Source organism: Anser cygnoides, chromosome 3 (genome assembly GCF_040182565.1).
Source record: "Anser cygnoides isolate HZ-2024a breed goose chromosome 3, Taihu_goose_T2T_genome, whole genome shotgun sequence".
Classification (NCBI taxonomy): domain Eukaryota; kingdom Metazoa; phylum Chordata; class Aves; order Anseriformes; family Anatidae; genus Anser; species Anser cygnoides.
This window is the reverse complement of record NC_089875.1, coordinates 110,886,534-110,906,967: the sequence shown is the minus strand read 5'-3', so window position 1 is coordinate 110,906,967 and position 20,434 is coordinate 110,886,534. Positions and strand designations below refer to the sequence as shown.

At 39.7% G+C, this 20,434-nt stretch overlaps 1 protein-coding gene across 7 annotated transcripts in view; it reads right to left on the bottom strand.

Moving 5' to 3' along the window:
• The window catches only part of VSNL1 (visinin like 1), an 87,963-nt gene that overhangs the window by 47,457 nt on the left and 20,072 nt on the right, over nucleotides 1–20,434 (bottom strand). For 4 of the 7 annotated variants that reach the window (XM_066994961.1, XM_066994963.1, XM_066994962.1 and 1 more), the window contains exon 2: nucleotides 2,413–2,579. In XM_066994961.1, coding sequence (XP_066851062.1) covers nucleotides 2,413–2,574 — 162 coding nt within the window. In that variant the 5' untranslated portion in view covers nucleotides 2,575–2,579. The remainder of the gene's footprint in view (nucleotides 1–2,412; nucleotides 2,580–20,434) is intronic. The other 3 variants (XM_066994966.1, XM_066994965.1, XM_066994964.1) reach the window with 1 other exon arrangement.

The following is a 20,434-nucleotide window of genomic DNA, read 5'->3' as shown; positions in this document are numbered from 1 at the left end:
AATGTGTTTGTTCTTTAAGTTGGGGATATTTTCTGTTATGTATGAGTAAAAGAAAAGCTTTCTTTGCATCTTACTAAGATGACCAACACCCTTCAACCCATATGAAAGTGTACCACACAACTCCTGTGAACAAAGAAACATTATCATGTAAAGAAAACGTAAATCTGAACTGGAAAAAAAATAGTTCTTCCTTTTCCAAGTATATTTGTTTACAGAAATCTTCTCTGATAAAATTCAGTTCAGACCAAGAACTAAAATGTCATCTCTCCCAACTATAAGTTCATGCAGAGAAATTATTAATAAATACTAGCTTCACACATTTTTACCCCACATATGCATTAAAGAAATTGAAATGCTGTAAATGTAATAATCGTGATTTGGGTCTCCTTCTGGTGGCTTCTCCTGGAAAGATCAAATGTCAGATCTGTGTTTTTGTCTGCAGCCAGGGCAGGCAGAACATCCTACAGACGAGAAGTCGCCGCCACTGACAACACTCAGACCATTAATTTCTCAGACAGCTGAGGGCCATTATTTTAGAAGCATTTCAGTGACAGAAGGAGAAGTAAAGCTTTGGATTTACTACAGCTAATCGTATTTCTCTTCTGCAAAATTAGTATTTTGCCCTGTATATAGACATTATATATAGAACAACAATAAACTGGACCAAATATACAACAGCAACACTACAGAGCAGATTTCAAAAAAACATAACTACCAAAGCAAGGGAGACAATCTTATTTGGTGTGCATTTCTAAAAATATATGAGGCCATAAAACTAAAAGCCAGATATTGCAGTTCAGTAAGACTACAGAGATGTCTCCAGATTTCAGTACTTCTGTACTCTCTGTTTTACATTTTGCAGTACCATTTTGTAAACTTGATCCTGAATTTACTCTCTGATATTTCCTCCATGAGTAAAGTATCTCGTGAATTATCTGCGAACACTTCAAACAGCCTTTTGAAGGGAGGAAGTCCTAACAGCTTCGAGCTATTTTCAGATGATAGCTTCCCCCACAACACATAAAGTCATTGAAAAAAAATCACTTTATTACAATTTGCCAAAAAGAAAATAACTATTTCTAAAGAGTTAAACACTTGACATACTTTATTAGGAATATTTTGTAAAGACTGTTAACTTTCCTCAGAAACACGTCAGAGAAATGATTAGATGTCCAATCCTGTGGATGTACACTGAGTACAATTTAAAATAGAAGCTATAAATTATCAGTCAATAACAAGCACAATACCTGAGGCAGGAAAAATTCTTTCATCTGAAAATAACAGTTATTACAAAGTCAGTCTTTTTTAAGAAAAAGATTGTGGGGCAACATCTCTAGCCATAAATATTAAAACATGAAGACAGAGGCTTATTTATGTGAACTGTAGTTCACAGTTTTTGTAAGACCACTCATTAGAAAGTAAAAGGGGCTAGGTGATGATTCACAGAGTGATCTGGTTCTAGACTGAAGAAATTGAGGATACGACTGTAGTATGCATTTAGAGGAAAAGACAGATAGTCCCACTTGTCTGCAGAAATTGTCAGTGTGCTTAGTATTAACACATTTGAAAGGCTTTTTAAATTTTTATTGAGCCTCACGTTGTATTTATGAACTGTTTCTGATCCTAGCATTCATCATCACCATCCAGTACTCCTCCTAATTAAAATTACTTTGAAGTCTCTGACCTTTAGGCAGACACTCGATTCTGAATTAAAATATAATTATCTTTGTAACACAAATACACTTCTTATGCTGCCCCCATGCACTTCTTGTTACATAATAAATACATACTAAATGTAAGGAAAAGACTACATTGGACGTGACAAAATAATGAAGAATAAAAAGAAAATAAACTGAACAGCAGCATGGCTTTCCTTTCATATCTAACAAGGGCAAAGAAACTGTAGAGAAAAAAGAAAGGCAATACTCAAAATCTAGAGAAGGAAATCCTTTGTACACAGTGCATAATTTATCTGCGGAGGACATACCGCCACGAAGCCTCGCTACTTTTGTTTGAAACCAAAAGAAATACAGTCTTTTATATGAGTAGGTCCAGCAATCACAGGGTTTACGTTCCAGTGGTATTACATAGGTAAAGCATGGCTTATTGAACAGGGCTGCAAGCTCTTATTGAAGGTGAAAAAGGCTCATAAATTACAGAGGGAAGAGACTGTATTTCTTTGATTAAACCACGGCTTTTTTTCTTAAACTTTTGGTTCTGGTCACTGTAGCTATCAGAAGTGCTGGTACAATGAGGGCAGCACTTCCCATTTACCTCCTTATATCCACCATTGCTTCTCCTAATGAAGGATTCCTTAGTTTAAATGAAGGACAGCTCTTGACCATGTGTTTGCTTTGTATTACTTTGTAAACTTTTCTAAGGCCAAACAGTAGGAACTTAATAATAACTTACTTTTACGTAGAGCTGTTGAAACTCCTCGAGGTTCAGTCTACCACTTGGACAGTCCTTTAGAAAGCCTTTGTACCACTGTTTTAGCTCGTGTTCATTGAACTCCGTGCTCTTCACCAGATCTTCCATCACTTCAGGGGCCAGCTTGCTATTCTGTTTCCCCATTCTGCCTTAAGAAGAAATAAATTAATACAATTAGCCAAGTTGCTGTGATCATTTTAAACTTGATTAGCGACAAAGCTCGAACACATCACTTGTTTTGCGCTCACTGCTGCTTTTAGTCAAAACATAACTTTACAGATTCCCTAGTGAACAGGAACCTAAGCTATGCCTGAACGTTAGAGGCTGAAATGGTGAAAAATACATCTTTCACTCACATATCTCAAGGCCTGGAGAAAGACTGCTCATTTGCCTTTAAATTAACGATGAAAATAAATCTTTTCTGTCTTTAATAATAGTATCATCTAAGTGAAAGATTTATTTTCTTTTGGCTTTGATGGGAGGGTATTTTCCTTCCTCTGGAAAGTACTATGTTTCACCGTAGTGCTAGTATCACGTTGAAAAGCTGCCTCTCGTTTTTAGTGATTTCTGTAATTTCTAGCTTTTCTTCACACTAGGGATGAAAAAGGATCACTTCTTTTTTCTTTTTAATTTAACAAAAACTTTTCACACATTCAGGGGTGCCCGCAGAATTCCTCTTTATCTTTCTCTTGAAAATCTCTCTGGTATGACACTCACGTTAGCAGCTATTCCTCACAGGTGCAGGGCTATGGACAGACAGGTTTATAACATAAACCACTGGATGCTCCACACACTGGTTTATCACCACTGTTAACTCCAGAGATATCCACGACACACGCATCTTACAGGCATACTTGTAAATGTTACACATAAAACATATAGAAACACAAAACTGAGATATCCTTTGAGATATCTTTTAAGAAATCCTTTCCTTTAACCTGTTCCAGTACTACTGTACTACAGTTTGTTCATGACAGGAGATGTCTTTCAGTTATTTTTTAATCAGATGACACACAGCACTTAACTTGTCCCGTACAGCACTGCAAAGAGATGAATAATTTCTTTCCTGAGCCAAGCTTGGCATTTCCATTTTTATCTTCCAGTATAGCATCTGCCTCTAATGACAGAACCACATTGAATGCATTGATTTCTAGTCCATATCACCACCCATTCCTGATATTAATCTATTGCTTTTGGCATCTTCCCCTATTACTAAGTTTAGTTTCTTTCTCTTCAGAAGGAGATATTTTGTTCTGTTCCAGTGAATCAATATATTTATAAAACTCCCTTTACAGGAACCATCTTTGAACCGGAGCAAAGTTTTCCATTCCTCTTGGTTTATGCGTAACCAACATAACCACCAGTGCCATGCTACCAGTGGCACCAGCTCTCTTCCTGAAACACCACATGGGAGCCTTTGGGGACACCCCTGCCTGGTCTGTCCTCATCCCCTCCACAGCATCCCCTCCCACAGTCCAACGGGATGGTCAGGGCTTCTGGGACATCCCTGCCAAGGCTGTTCAGTCACACAAACACCCCCAACACTGAGAAGGAAGGTGGCTTTCTACAAAGCATTCAGCTGGTACAAAATTGAGAAATTCAGTCTTCAGACAGTGCAAAGTGCTACAATCCATCAAGGTAGAAACTCCAGCCAGAGATGTCTTCGGGACCTTGGCTACTAAATGAGCAACTGAAGGTAGACCTGGTCCACAATTTCTTGGGGGGCTTTCAGCAAGCAGATGCTCCTTCCCCACACTCTGCACCTCCTTCCTCTACCAACCCTGCAACATGCTGCAGCACTTTCTTGCTCAGGGCCCTGCATCTTCTCTGAACTACAGGAACCCTACTACATGGGCTCACACAGCTGCTACTTAAGGGCAGCACACTGCTTGTGCCAAACTCGCTTTGGAAATTTGCCAATCTCCCATCCACACATTTTGATAAACTCAGCCATATTGGAGAGTTCAGCCTTTCAGTTAATTACCACAGGCCTAACTGTACATGCAGATGCCTAGAAATTATCTGTCTTGCTAAAGGGTGGGTTAGTAATTTATAGTATTTAGAACAATTGTCCCAGCCTTAGCTTTGAAGTCCCCATCCTCTCGCGTATGAGATTGACCTAATTTGATATAATCTGAATTTTAATCCCACAGAGACTAAAGTACAGTAATTCCAGTTCAGATGGCTTTTAAGATGGCTTTTTAAGTTTTTAATTTTTTTTGTTTCATTTGTTTTAATCTTTAAGGGGCCTGTTTATTTCCTTTTTTTTTTTTTTTCTCCTTTAAACTGTGTGACCCTTTGAAGTCTTAAGGTGCTTTGCTTAGGACCCAGAGGACCCTTAAAGATTCTCAGCAATTATACTAACTACCTTAGGTAGATTCACAAGGCATCTTCCAGATCTCTTAATTTAGCCAAGTGTGCTTTTATTTGACTCTTCTCACCTGGATCCTTACCTCCATTAATATTTATCTCAACAGCACTTACACATGAAAAAAAAAAAAAAAAGCATTTTCAATGGGCAAAGATCAAGTGTTTTTCACTGACAAATTTTCTGTTATTGTTAACGTAAAAGTAACTTTTCTGCATTTATTTTGCTAGCTTTACAGCCCTTGGACCTGGCACTAAACAGAGACCTGTGAATTAGCACCATCTCCTGAAGTTAACTTTATTAGTATTGGTAGTGTGGACATAAAACACCATAGAAAATGAGTAGGTCTGCACATATGTAAGAATACCTGAATATAGAGCTGAACAAACATCCATACATAAAACCTGTCCTATCATCAGATTCAGAGAAATGAGACACAGATTTTCTGCCTCTGTGATGCGGGTCCCTAGTTTTGGTAAGCTGCTTGCTCAGCCACAGGTTGTTCAATAAATCCTAAACACCTTCCAGCCATCTCTAATGCACTTCAACATTTAATATCCTCTACTAAATCAATGAAAACCACGGCTAAGATCTTAATAAACACTTTCAGAAACTGTTCCACAGAAACAACCAGTATTTGAGGAAGGTATAATTTGGGACTGATGGGTTCTGTTCTCTTATTTGCAGCTCCAGTACAGTATGGCACATACTCTGCCTTGTTCTGTTTGAAATGAGGGACTGAACAAGCTGACCAAGCCAGTCACAATATCTTCCTGTAATTAGAGGCACCCATTCTTCCTTTTTTTTTTTTTTTCCCTTCAGAATTGAATTACAATCTGCAAGAAAGCTCAAGAGTCTCATATAATTATCAAATATAAACTCACACTTCTGGCTCTGGGAGATCCGTCTTATTTGGGAATAAAAACTCAAATACACAGATTATCTAGTTAATCACATTCTAACATCTTCTAGAGTTTCATTGAATCTCTTATTATTATTGAAAAAGTACAATTACCCATTAGCAATGAGCAAGCCACTGCCAACACATTTAATTTTCTAAAATGAAAAACTATTTTTAATTAACTTAGAATCATGGTTTCCCAAACATGTTTTTTTTCCCTGTGAAAATCTATGAATATGCATTAGGAAAATATAGGAGAGAACAGCTGCACAATCACTAAGTCTTCAAGAAGAGGAAAGGTCACTCTGCAAGCATTTCTTTGTTTAGAAAATTTTATTCTTTTAAACTCTAAATTTGCTTCCAACTTCCAAGCTTCCAGCCATGCAATGTGACGATTCAAGCAGTGTTATTCATCTTCTGTTGCATTTTCTGATTGGTAAAAAACAAGAAAGGGAAAAAAAAAAAAAAAAGGCAACATGTTTCAACTCCAAACAAATGTTCGAGAGAGATTCACAATAAACAAGGAACCAGCAAAGAGGGAGGCACTTAGCACGAGTAAAGGTGTCAAGTTTATTCCCAATGAGATTACTCTGGTAGGAGAACATATTAGTATTAGCAAGGGCAACACAATGCAGATTAGAGATCAAGAAAAATACTGAAACTCTAGTGTTGTGTCACAAGCAGCAACAGCAATAAAAGTTGAGCTTAAAAAACACATCCTCTTAGCTAAAATGCTGCAAGCGACCATTATCCAGGCAGAGAAACAAGCTTCCCAGCAATGCTTAGTACTACAGTACTTCAGCTCTCACACAGCAACACCTTAGCTGCTGCTTTTACAGTAGGAGGGGCAGTTTTAAAAGCTGGAATTTTATTAAACAGATTCCAATCCAGGAGCCCTGCAGGCTGTGCCAGCAGCAGGCAGGAACAACACGAGGACGTATGTGCCTACACCTTGCCCCGCTGCAGCTCAGGATGGGCACCACCAGCCAGCTCGAGCAAGGGGCTGCAGGAGCTGGAAGTTCCTCTCAGAGGACTCAGGAGCATGGCTTAGCAAACTGCTTTTATACAACTTATTAGGGGCTTTGGAGACAACAGGGATTAAGTCATGTGCAGCAAGTGGATGATGGTTCCTCCGGTTTTAAAACCATACCTGGTCGTCCAGTTTTTCCCTGATAAATCTTTTGCTTGGTAGGTTTCCTGCAATGCTACCGTGTGTTCCAAATGAGCTTCAGGTATTTCAAAAGTTCTCTGTTCTCCACATGGACATCATCCAAATCTCTTGGTCAATTGAAGTTTTTTGTTGTTGTTTTTTTGTTTTGTTTTGTTTTGTTTTTCCCCTGGAATATTTTACAGCTGTTCCTACACAGGTTTATTGGGTCTGTATCTCCCACTTGGCTTGCCAGTACTAAACTACCAGTGTGGGGTCAGTCTTACAAATCAGAATTTTATCAAAGACCTAAGCAGAAAAAAAAAAAAATTAAATGTCAATAGCAAAACATGGCTTACGGAAGCTCCTTTGCTGTTTAATGATTTCAAAACATCCCCAAACTCTTGCTAACAGTTCCAGTCCCACCTGCTTCCTCTCTTTCCCCTCCTCTCCATTCCCCTTTGGACTCCTCGGCAAGTTTTCAATTTTCAAAGGGACCAAGTGCAAACAAATGTAACTCTGCCCATTTCTATGGAATAGTAAACTGAGTGCTGCTAAAGATTAAATATTTGTGCTGAAAAAGGACCCAAACTCCTTTGAATGGACAGCATCAGCAATGTCCAGTCATGTCTCCAAAAATCCTGTTCTGTGCCTTTTTGCTCCCTTTGCTTAAATCCAGTTATATAAAGCTATTTTCTGTCTAAGGTGCATTAGGAAGAGCGTTTCCAGCAGTTTGAGAGGAGCGATCCTTCTCTGCTCAGCACCAGTGATATGCACCTGGAGCGCTGGGTCCAGTGCTGGGCTTCCAGAACAAGGGAGACCGGAACATACCAGAGAGAGGCCAGTGAAGGGCCACGGAGGTGATTAGGAGAGTGGAGCATCAGTCGTACATGGAGAGGTTGAGAGTGCTGGGGACGTTCAGCCTGGAGCACAGAAGGCTCAGGGGGATCTTATCAGTGTGTATAAATTCCCAGAGGGAATTTAAATTAAAGAAGTCAGAGACGGGCTCTTCTCAGGGGTGCCCAGTGAGACAAGAGGCAATAGGCACAAACTGCAATTCCGGAAATTTTGTCTGGGTGCATGAAAACACTTTTTTACTCTGCCGCTGATCAAACACTGGCACAGGTTGCCCAGAGAGGTTGTGGAGTCCCCATCCCCAGAGATACACAACGCCCAGCTGTGGACAGCCCTAAGCAACCTAGCTTACCCTGCTTGAGAAGGGGTTTGGCCTACGGCATCTGTGATTCTGTGAAACAATGAGGGGGAAATGCAGCAGCCATACCGCCTAACTTCTCATACCCACAGTAGGTACCCTCCATAGGAAGATGAAAGTAAAAGGGTTCATCCAAAGGATCATCTGGAGAATGACTGGGGTGACCTCCCTCCCCTCACTGACTCCAGAAGGAGTGCCGGCAGATTCACCCACATCCCTGGGCACAGGCACCTGATGTTAACTGATGCTAAGCACTGGGACTGCCCCAACTTATCTCAATATATTTTGGCTGCTTTCGCACGTGGTAGTGTTCTTGCTCTTGCTTTCCCAGTAATCCTGCTTGAGCTGAAAGCTGTAGTCAATCAACATCTCTGCAGCCACATGGGGCGTGTACTTTAAATGAGTCCCCTTGCAAGGCACATGTTTTTCTTGCTCTTCCCTGGCTCTGGGAAACGGGAACGAGTTGTGTGGACTATGCCAGAAGCAAATGACAACATTCACTTTGCCAGCTCAGCTGTGCTGGCAGGCAGTCATTAGGCTGGAAGGAAAGCTGTGCTTCATCCCCACCCCTCTGCCCACTCCCAGCCCACAAGCTCCCACAGGAACGTGCTGACTCCTGGGGACTACATGTGAAATCTAGGCATTGAGCAGGCAAGTGTGGTGGGCGTCTTTGCAATCTTTGACAGAATACAAATCTATAAACGGTACATTAAGCGCCGTATAGCCTCCAACATACAGAGATATATAGGGGGAACAAAACCCAAAACAATTAAATGCTGGGGAAAGCACAGAACTATGCACATAATCGACAATAACAGAATAATTTTCTTGTTATTTTTGATCAGGCTGTTTATCAAATTTCCAGCTGTGTGCTGATAATAACTATAGCTCCTGACAACTCCCAGCATTGTTCCTTTCTCCTCGGGCTATTTCTAATACTTACAGCCTTTCCTCTGCTAATGTCAGCATGATGGATAGAAAGAAGCAGGCTACCAAACCACAGGTGCTTCACTCCCTCAAATACACTTGTTGTTCCACAGAAGAAATCACAGAAGCACAGGGTAATAGAATCTTTAAGGTTGGAAAAGACGTCCAAGACCATCTGGTCCAACTGTCCCCCTACCACCAATGTCACCCAATAAACCATGTCCCTAAGCGCCACGTCCAACCTTTCCTTGAACACTCCAAGAGACGGTGACACCACCATCTCCCTGGGCAACCTGTCCCAATGCTTGACTGCTCTTTCTGAGAAGAAATGTCTCCTAATTTCCAACCTAAACCTCCCCTGGTGCAACTTGAGGCCATTCCCTCTAGTCCTATCACTAGTTACCAATGAGAAGAGGCCAACCCCCAGCTCCCCACAGCTCAGTGCCCTCCTCCTGCTCCTCTGAACCATGAACCCATGGATCCTAACACACTGCAGCTCCACACGTGCAATTTGCCAGCAGGAAGAAAGAGCTGATACAGCCAGCAGGAGCGGAAGACGAATGCAATCCACTTCTCAATGTTACTGTTGGGGCAGAAAAGCCAGGCAAGGAGCAACACTCCAGATAATGGCAGAGGGACCAGACAGAGCAGAAGCCCAACATGGACAGGCTATGCAGAGCTCTCCCCTTTATACAATGCTTAACCCTATATTCTGAAATTTTCACCACATTTATACTGTTCTTTGCACCAGAAAAATTGGTAGGAAGTCCAGCAGTAGGGGAAAAAAAAATCAGAATTTTTGTGTACAACCCCATACTGAAATTAGGAGCAGTCATAATTTACTGCTGATAACGAACAATGAAATAAGAGTGAAGCAAACAGGCTAGGTTCTGATGGTATTACACTACAGTAAAAACTGGAATAAATCCAATGATTTCAGATTACTCTACTGGTTTTACCAAAGATCAGATTCAGGTCTGCAATCTCTCTGCATAAAAGAAATGGGGAAAAATTGAGAGTAATGACATTAAGGGATGCAATTATCCAACTGAATTGAATAATAAATGGAGAGATGAGTTTTAAGCAAAAGAGATATATTTTTAAATGTTATTTGAAATGAGATGGATATTCAATTAGATTCAAGCAATAATAATAATAACAATAATAATAAACATTTGAAAGGTAAAAGCTACACAGGACGATGCTCTAAAATAACAACTGGTATGTAGGGCTTTTTTTCTTTAGGTGTCTAGGAAACAGAATTTGGATTTATTTCATTAAAAGTGTGAAAACATTGGGATTTGTCTTCTGTTGAGTCTGAAATAAAACCAAATGGGAATTCTCTGCATTTTCAAATCAAAGGCAATACCAGAATCACCAGTAGCTCCACTGTTGATCCACCCCTGTGGGTCACAGTAGGGCTCTATTCAAAGCCCGACTCTGAAGACAGCAGGTTGTGTATAAACTAACCTGTAGGCACGTGGTCTGAAGTACATCTCAGGGTCCTATTTCTGCCCCTTCTCCTCATTTGGATCGGGAAACTGCTTACAGCATGCCATAGCCTTCTTTCCTCCTTTACTGGTGGACATAGGAGGAAATACATAAATACATAAAGGAGAGACTTATCTGGGTTGTTCAACCAGACCCAAGAGCTCAGAAGAGCTTCCAGGCTCTAGCATTTAGCTCTAGCCTTGGAGAGACGGGGGCAAAATCTCTCTTTTGCTTGCTCTTTCTCTCAGCCTCAGACCACAAGGAGGAGGGTATCCATATTTCTACAGAAAGTTTTGGTTCTGGACGATCTTAAGAAAATTTCTGAAGAAATTTTTTTTTACTGAAGACTTCCTTCTTCACCCTTTTGTTTGGTTTTGTTGCACGCCGTAACTTAAATGGTAATTCTTTTGGTCATGCCCACTTTTAATTCTCCAATACTTAGACAGAATTTGGTGACCTATTTGAGATATCCTAGACAATTTTGTGAATGTTTTCTGAAGGGAACAATATCCTTGTTAATGCTGAGTGTCAGACAAACACTTAAATGCATCAGTTGCCATCATTTCATTTTGCTATTGGCTCAGCCTCTGTGAGCTGTGGTCACTAGTAAGTTACAAGGAGGTGTGAATTGAGGAAGAAGTTTTGTTTATCAGCAGCTGATTTTTTTCTTAACAGGTCTATGCTCTCCATTTTTGTCCTCATAAATAACAATCTTAAAATGCATGCAGAACATTTACTGTATCTTTTGTAATAATTCATATGCTAAATACCTTTCCAATAAACTTGAGTAACAGTTAGTCTGATTATCCTGAATATTTCACCAGCAGAGCTTTGACTGCTCTGACAAGTTTGTTTTATGTCCTATGCCAAATAGAACTGTTTTTTGCTGATTTCTCTGAGATTTTATCCTAGAATCTACGGCTTCCAAAAGGTTTTCCCATGTGAGATGCCCTGAAAATCATAACTTCCTGGACATCACTAGGAGTGGCCACTGGAACAAATTGTGTTTCAGCACTGATCATTACTTTCCAACTCTTGCATTTCAAAAGAACTGCTTATGTGATTTCTAGGTATTTCAGAGACTTACTGACTATTCAGTATTCCACCTCTTCTGCGACAGCTGCTGCACACCTCTTTTTTGGGGGGCAAAACTGACGAGGCATGCTTGAAAATTAATTTCCCTGAGTGAATTCCAGCCTTCTGGAACCATGGGATCACGTTTATGTAGACTGTAATTACACTTCTAATTTTGTTATGCCAAACTTGACCAGCATTTCCTCTACCTGAAAAATGGCCTTCATGTCAATTTGTAGACCAGAGTTTATTCAAATGCTATTTTTCCTTGGGCTTGGGGATAAGAGTTTTTAAGACTTCAGCTATTGCTCACAATTTCATAGAAGTACCTTCTCCCCACCTGCTCCGCAAACTAGCCAAATTCTCTAAGTTGGGATGTTTAGTAATAGGTACACTTACTGCTCACCTTTCAGCCTCATTGTAATTTTGGTTTGAACCCATCACGTGCCTTTTAGGACCACATCTCTGAGTCACTGGGCTCTGCTTATGATACAAGCTTCATCCTTCATTTATATCCACATTCCTTATCGCAGCTTTTAAACAATACCACCTTACTTTTCTGCCAAGGTGGATTAACCACATGAACATTAGCTGTTTAAAACATTAGTTGTCTTTGGTTCCTCTGCAGTCAATGGAGATGGCAAGACATCTTCAGAGTGATTCACCCCATACAGAGATAGATGTCTGAAAGAGGCAGGATGAATATATGTATGCCTATTTTAAGACAGGATGAATCACCCTCTACAAGTGTCTCTTTCTTTCTAACGGTTGTAGAGGCAGCCTTGTAAACTTGCTTAGATCTGAAACTGGATTTCTAAATGGTTAAAGTGAAGCAAGAAAGATCCCATCCTGCTCATCAACAGTGGAGAACCTCGAATCAAAATGTAGTTCCTGATCTCACCAGGAGATGCATACATTGCTGAAGTTGATTGCTATTCCTCTGCATTACAACCTTTAATCAGGTGTAACTAATGCCATTACAAACACCATGTGACGGTTTACCAAATACAAGCCCTCTCTTCTGCATTGTTATTTTCTCCTATCAAAACAGTGGAAAAATTAATTCTTTTCCACCCTTTTCAGGTTCCCCCAAAACAAAATGGCTGAACTGCAGAGAACATGCTGCTCAAGACGGTCTCTTTACCCCCTTGTCACTTTGTGCTTTTTCCTCAGCATAGTTCTTATTGTCAAGTAAAGTCCTGGCCTCAAACAGTAAAAAGAATAATACTTATTATTAAATATAATTTTATTTGATAAGAAACTTCACTCTGAGCATCTTAAAGCTATATAAAAAGTTGGTCTTCTCCAACCCCTTTCTAATACCGAGCTCTCTCGTTATCCACTGCAGCTGTGCCCAACAGTGCAAGAAACTGTCTCATAGTGCTGGATGCACAGGGAGAAGCAGGTGTGGTGAGCACCGGATGGTTGTTGCAGGGAATAACTGCAGCAAGATTAGTGCCTAGATTAGATCCTTTCTGTTCCCAACTCACAGAACTCTCTCGAACTCTCTTTTTTACCTTTTTCTTGCTCCCGTGCCCTGTGGTGACAACTATGACCGACAAAGGGACAACAGCATAGGGTCTACAAATAGGGTTGTAACGACTGAAATAAATGTAAGCTGATACATATATATATGTTTTCAGTCTCTTGCTTCTGTTCCATTTCTCCATGAGAAGGGAACATTGAAGACTCTGGAGTTAGCTTGCTTTTGCACACACATCTCTGACCACTGTGAATGAGCTGACTTCAACTGATGATTTTGACTTGTGTGCTAAACAGCTACATTACTAAAAACCACATGACTATATTATGACAGATATTAACAAGAGTAGTTAGCAGGAAAGCGGATACAGCTTTTTATTTTCCTAAAAACCTTTCAGAGTCAAAACAAAGTGTTTATAGCATTGCGGCTAGTGATCCATTGGTACAACGCTCACCCCAAACACATTATAAACCAATCATCAGAACTATCCCTTGTGACTGCTTCAGATGGAGCATGATTAAATGCAGAGGAAATACATTACTGTGATGATGAATCATAATTCTGCAGAATGAAATCAATGGCTTTACACTTTTGAGTTGGACATTGAGGGGCAGTCAGAAATGTTACTCATAGAAACAAGTGAGCAAATGAATCACATAAACAACTTGAACAGGAAAAATATACTTAAAACCTGACCCTCAGTAACACTGACTATAAAAGAAACACAGAAGAAAACCTGAAAATGTTTTCTTCAGAAATAATTTTCAAACAAGAAATTCTTCATTGCTCTAGTGTGAAATGTAAAGTTTTTTCCATTGCATTTGATTTTTACAGTTTGGAACATAATAGTTTAATTTACAGCTGTTTGACAGCTTATTTGAGACATTTTTTCACTGTAATTCTAAGAAGGCATATTGGTAACCATCTCATAGCAAAGAGAGGATGAAGTCATGCTTTAGAGAGTATTGATTGGAATGACCTAAACCACACTGAGTTGGATTCAGCTGCCCAGACAGAGTAGTTGATCTCTGTGTTGGTATCTGCTAGCTCCTTGTGACATCTCAGACACCTTTTAGATGGCACCAGACCCCTCTGCTTAGCAGCTGAATCAGTTGAATGAGATCTTGCCCACCTACTTTAGACAGCTGTAAATGCCTTGCTCTATTTTGTCAAGAGAGAAGTCATCACAGAAACCATTTAAATTTATTCATCAAGACTTATCGACAGGCTCACCCTCTGGGGACCTTCAACAATGCCTGCCTCCCCTTAATCCGTGCTTATGCTAGTAGGACGGCTTTGTTGTGTGCACCTGAAGGTGAGATGAGAAATAAGGTGTTCCTGGTCTAGCTGAATGAGCTGACATTTGCCTGCTATGCCATGTTAACCAAGAAGCTGTCAGCCGTCCCGTTCGCTCCCGCTAGCACGCGTGCAAGCAGCCGAGAGCGCGCGGTCAGACATCATGTCAGCTGTGCCAGAGGGCGAGCTGCTAAGCACAGGGAGCCCTGTTGTTTGTGCCTGTCCTTGCTAGCTTATAGCATAACACACAAGGGGTTCAAATCATAGTTGAGATCTCCAAGTCATTTTTTAGTTTCGGCTAGTATCCTTGATAGACATCAGAGCAAAAAGGTCAAGGCTGGGAAAGCATGAAGCTGAACTGGGCCCTCTAGGATTGAATTTAAAAGTGTTCATTCTGTGTGATTCTTCCTTTATGAGTTCCACTTTCCAGAGCTGTCAATATAATTTGTGTCATAAAGCACACAATTGATTCAAAATGTAAAAATGGCTATAATGGAGATTAAGAAAATGAGTTCTTTGGCATGGAGAATCTATTCTACGTGGGCAAATCCAGCATCAAAAAGTAATAATGCACATAATCATTACCATCCCCTAGTATTTCATCATTAATCAGTGCATGCTATTTGAAATCAGATTGACAGATAATATAGATGAGTCTCACAAACCCTTCTTCCTGTAAAAATACAAGTATTTTTACAGATGACAAAGGTCTTAGCAAGGTTATATATTTAGGGAAAAAAAAAAAAAAAAGAATGCACTCTGACATTAATATTGATAGAAACTGCAAAATGAGCAAGAAAGACAAAGCAAAAGTAAAGCTGTCTCTCTCTGAGGAAACTCTGTGTCCCCAGTACAGGAACCTCATTATTATTTCATGACCTTAATGGCAAGGCTCTAAGCCTCGTGTATGTCCTTCATAACATAAAATTCATTACAAATACAAAACGGACCTGGGATATGCAACAATTGAAAGTTGTTAGCTATTTCTTCTAGTTTTGGCTTCTTTTATATAGTACAATAGTTACGAAAGACAGCAACGTAAAAAAAAAAAGGAACTTCTCAGAAGTCCCAAGTATGAATCACAGCATATGGTCTTTCTGTTAAAAGATAAGCCAGAGGGTGGTAGGGAGAGAGAAAAATTCTCTCATGCTAAAGGACTGCATAATTTTGTAATTTCATACATTAAAAATAATTGGAACAATTTCTTCCAACTGTTTTCAATGAGAGCTCTACTGGAATAAATTTTTATAACCAGTTTTTGCAGCTGCGCTAATAAAAAACTGATATACTTGCCCAGCTGAATCCATGTGTGCGCACACATGCTTTTTTTGGTGAGAAATTAGAGAAAGACAAAAATAAGTGAGAGACAAAATCTAAATTTCACTAGTATTCATCATGGCCAAATATAATATTTTGCTGAGGAAGGAGGAGGAAATGAAAGAGACCTCTACAACACATGACATATTTGTAGTACTGCCACATCCAGAAGAACTTCTGTGCCTCACCATCCAAAAGACAACACACAAGGTAGAGATTTTTTTATTTTTTATTTTTTTTTACTTGAAAGACATGCTTGCTTTTCAGACTACATTCTAAATGCTGTTTTTCTAGGACACACAGTTACACAGTTCGGGAGTTACCTTTCTGGAGATGAGAGAAAAAGGTGAGCAAAAAAGCGCTAGCAACATTTTTGATTTGGACATCCGTGTGTGCAGAACTCCTTCAGCAAAGGAAGCTGTTACAAAGGAACTGCTCTGACAACAGGCGGTAGCAATATATTGAACAAAACAGAAAGAAGCAATGGCAATGCAGATAAAAATATGAATGAAACAAGTGAAAGCTATATAAATATTTAAATTATGGCATTATGAAATTCACCAAAAATACTGTCTGAACTCCTTGCATTTATTATCGGCCAGGACAAGAGCAATTGATAGAGACTGTTACATACTGACAAGCTGATTCAGAAATCCCTTCAATGGCCTCTAAATCTAAATATACTAAATCTAAAATGCCAGCCTGCAGTTCCATTAAATGGCCTAGGAAAATAAAATTTTGTTCTGATTCACTGCCTGCCTCAACAGATAAAAGCCACCTGGGAAAACTACTTTAGAAGACCCAGCAAGAAAAAGACAATAATATAGGCTATGAGCCCCAGAAGGCATGACATATAGCTCTGATTCTCAAGGGGCAGGATGTTTGCTCCTAATACGCTGTCATTAGATTGTCCATGGGAATAGTTGAGGCCCATGGAACTGGACTACAAAGGTGATGAACAGAAAAGAAAAAAATAAAAATAAAAATAAATAAATAAAATAAAATAAAATTAAAATAAAATAAAATAAAAAAAAATAAAATAAAATAAAATAAAATAAAATAAAATAAAATAAAATAAAAAAGACAATTCTGTTTTAAAGAGAGTTGCACTTGCTGAGACAACTTTGAGGGTCTTGCTGAAGCCAACAAGGGAGTCTTTCCCCACGTAAAAGGGGAATTGTTGGAGGCAACAGGCAAGGAGGAAGAGTCTAGGTAGCATTCACGTGGCTGTGCCTTTCACAGTAACTACTCCCAGGTGACAGGAGGCAGCAGCGGCTGAAATCCTTTACTCCCAGCTGTGACACTAAGCAGCTGCAACCACACTGACAGCTACCTTGGACTATTTCGGTCTGTACAATTTGGGAAGCTAGAAATATCAAACACTGCCTTCCTCGGCATTACCTCATGATTACTTCACTCGTCGCTAGAGAATGTGGAAGTGAAAAGGTTTATGATAAAATATGACTGTTGCTCTCTCTAATGACTCCAGAGGCTGGGAGTGATTTTGATGATGACATAATCTATTTCATATTTATTATGCTTCTGCGACAGGGTGCACAACTGCTGGTAAGAAAGAACAAAAACATCTTGGATGGCAAATACAAAAATATCCTTTCTTTACAGTCAATGACATCTTCACCATCTCGTTTTACCCACAGCTTTTTTAACTTCAGAAGTGCCCTACGACTTTACTATATGAATATAACACCTACAGTGGGATCCAAATCACCTAGCTTTAACGTTCTCTGATTTTGGTGTCTACATGACGATCGTCACTCAGGCCAACAGAGAGACACAGTCACCTCCAGATAGCGATTCAGCAACTTGATCTAAGACATTTCTCCTAGGATGGGATGAGTCATACTTTGGAGGTGCTGTTCTCTCTCTGTTGACTCTCCAGACTATCATGTCTAATAATCACTGATTAAATTAGCTTTCCTGAATTTGTCTGATCCCTTTTTGACCACATTTATATCCTGGTCTCCACAACATCCTGTGGAAATCAGTTTCATAATTTAATTAAATGTTATACAATGATTTCATTGGTGACCCTATTTCTTGTACTGTGAGAAACAGTGACTATTTCTTAATCGTCTGCTCCTCATCGGTCATGACACAGCCAGACTCTGCCTAGCTAAGAAAATGTGACTCTTTTTTCTATAATTTTATGATTTTACCAAGTCGCACAAGTGGCTATAATTACATAAAGGGTGCTCCCCATGCTCAAGCAGTGGCATATTTTTTCCACTTCTGTCTTAGTCTTTCCTAGCCATTTTAACTGCTATTTGTACTGAACTAGTATTTTCAGAAACCTATCCTCAGGAATGCCCAGCTTCTCTCCAGATTTCTATTAACTTATCTACAGTCCATTAATATATTTTATCCCACGTACATTACCTTCTTCTTATTGCCAACAAATTCTCCTACTGTTTTATCTTCCCAGTATTCACTAGCACATAATCATGCTGTGGCACTTAATAGTTGCATTTAAATTTGACTGTCATGGGTAATTTCAAATCATAAGTAAACTTTTTCACTTTACTAGTCAACTCCACAAACCATTTATGAACACTTTTTTTCCATGTTTCCATAAATTGTAAAGATGTGTGATAACTATTCTTCTGCCTACTACCTTTTACCTTATTATGAGTACACGAATATTAAAAGTGAGTTTAAAACTTTACAACTAGATATAAAATGGCTTCAACGTGTTTCTATCATTAAAGTCTAAATGCTTTTTCATAGATTCATGTATTTTAACAACTTGGGAAGGAGTGTTGTGATTACTTAGGAGGTAAATAGAGTTTCACACAGAAATTCGCAGTTCATCTCCAATCTTTGTCATTGAACTGGAGTACAGATTTTAGATCGGCACTTGGTTTTGACTGAAAGCTTTAAAATGACAGATAATCTATCATGTCTATAGTTGGATCATGCCCTGCTTATGCTAAATGCTGTATCAGTAGAGCTGTTAACTCTCTCAAGCATGACAATACAGGAGAAAAGTTAAAGGAAATGAAGAACACAGCTTAGAAATAAGGCAAACACTGGATTTTAAAGAGAAAAAAAAGGAAAAAAAAAAGCAGAAGCAAGAAACAGAGTAATCTTAAAAGCTACTGTGGCACTTGCCAGGAGCTTGGAACAGCTAGTAAATCAAATCAGAGGATGCAATATAAAATACTGTTGGCTGCCAGAAGGCAAAGAGTTGTCTGAGCTGGTCATAGTTGTAGCACTTTTTTTTTTTTTTTTGTAAATAACACCAAAAAGACTCAGTATAAAGAGAACCTGTTACAGAATCCCCTCTAGAACTGAAAAGACTCCAAATGAAGGGCTTTTGGTAGTAATGTTTTTCAATCTCCAAGAAAAAAAAAAAAAAAAAAAGGAATACAGAAGAAATGATATTCAGGAAATCTGCCTGCTTTATTCATGGTGGAAAAAATCCCTTCAACTTTCCTGACCAGAGCAGGCCTGTTACTTAGGCCAAGCAAAGGGGGAGGCAAGCAAGTGTATGTCAAGAAATAGTTTCAAGGAAAAGGATCCAGTATGTCTTTTCTCACTTACACCAAACTCTGCATTATATTCTGTGGGAAAATGTGTGTATCTTGGAACGGAAAACGTAGACTTCAAGGCAAGTGGTATAGGGAGCCAGATTTCCAGAGACATGTAAGCGCTTCCATGGGCCTGGACTACTTGCTAATGCAGGCACTGTTATCTAATTGCCTTGGTTCCTTTATATTCAAGCAAGTCAAGGTGAGGTTCAGGATAAATGTACCTACCGGCTCTCCAGCAGCTTGAGTGCTCTTATGAAATCTCACCAAGTACCTAAATAGCTATGCAAATCTGATCTGAAGTATTTAGCTGCTGCATCCCCTGCTCAAAATGCAACTTAAACTCTGTCACCTCTACTTTCTAAGAAAATGACACCAGCATACAGAGCAGGACAGGCACTGAACTTCACCATGATAAACTCTGCACCCATTCCTTGCTTTACACGGTACCACTTCTCAGCAATTTGAAGGTCCCAATTTCTTCCATGCTCGCCACTGTGAAACATTCGGGTTGGCATTTAATGCATCATAAAAATAGCTGGGCACATGAATAATCATATGTCGCATTAATGATGTCCTGGGGAGCTGAGCGGGCCAAGCTGGGAGCGCACATTGACAGACTGGGATGAGGAACGTGCCTGCACGGCTCAGTGCAAGTCCTGGCTGTAATGTTGCTGAGTAACACCTACACTTATACAGATGTATATCTATATAGATGCAAGAAATATAGGCTAAGCTGGTTTTTATTATGCAGACATGCTTAGCGCTAAGTGTCCGTGCAGTATTACCCTGGCTCTGCTGTCAGGCAGGTTAGGTAACAGCAAACTGACTGTGAATCTCAGCCCCAGGTCGTCCCTCTTCTGCCTCCTCGCCTGGTCTTTTTCCTGTGCTTTTGGCTTCCTCCTGCCCTGCCAGCACTCTTGCAAGCCAGTCCCAGTAAGTCTGCACAAGCTCATCCCGACTCCTTCTCCCAGCTTCCTTCCCTCCCTCCTTCCTACCTGGCTCTCATTCCCTACTCAGTGCCAATTCTCATCACCCCTGCTGTTTCATCTGCACTTTTTCTTTTCCTTTGTTGGCTTTTCATCAGCAAAAGCAGCGAGAGCAGCTATGTTCATAGCACGCAAGGTGTATGCGTTAGAAAAAAAGAAAAAAAAAAAAGTAGGCTTGTTTACGCTGTAGGAAAATCATCTGGCCAACGTCTTATTGACATTTAAACCGTCTTGGCGTCTTCAGGCACAA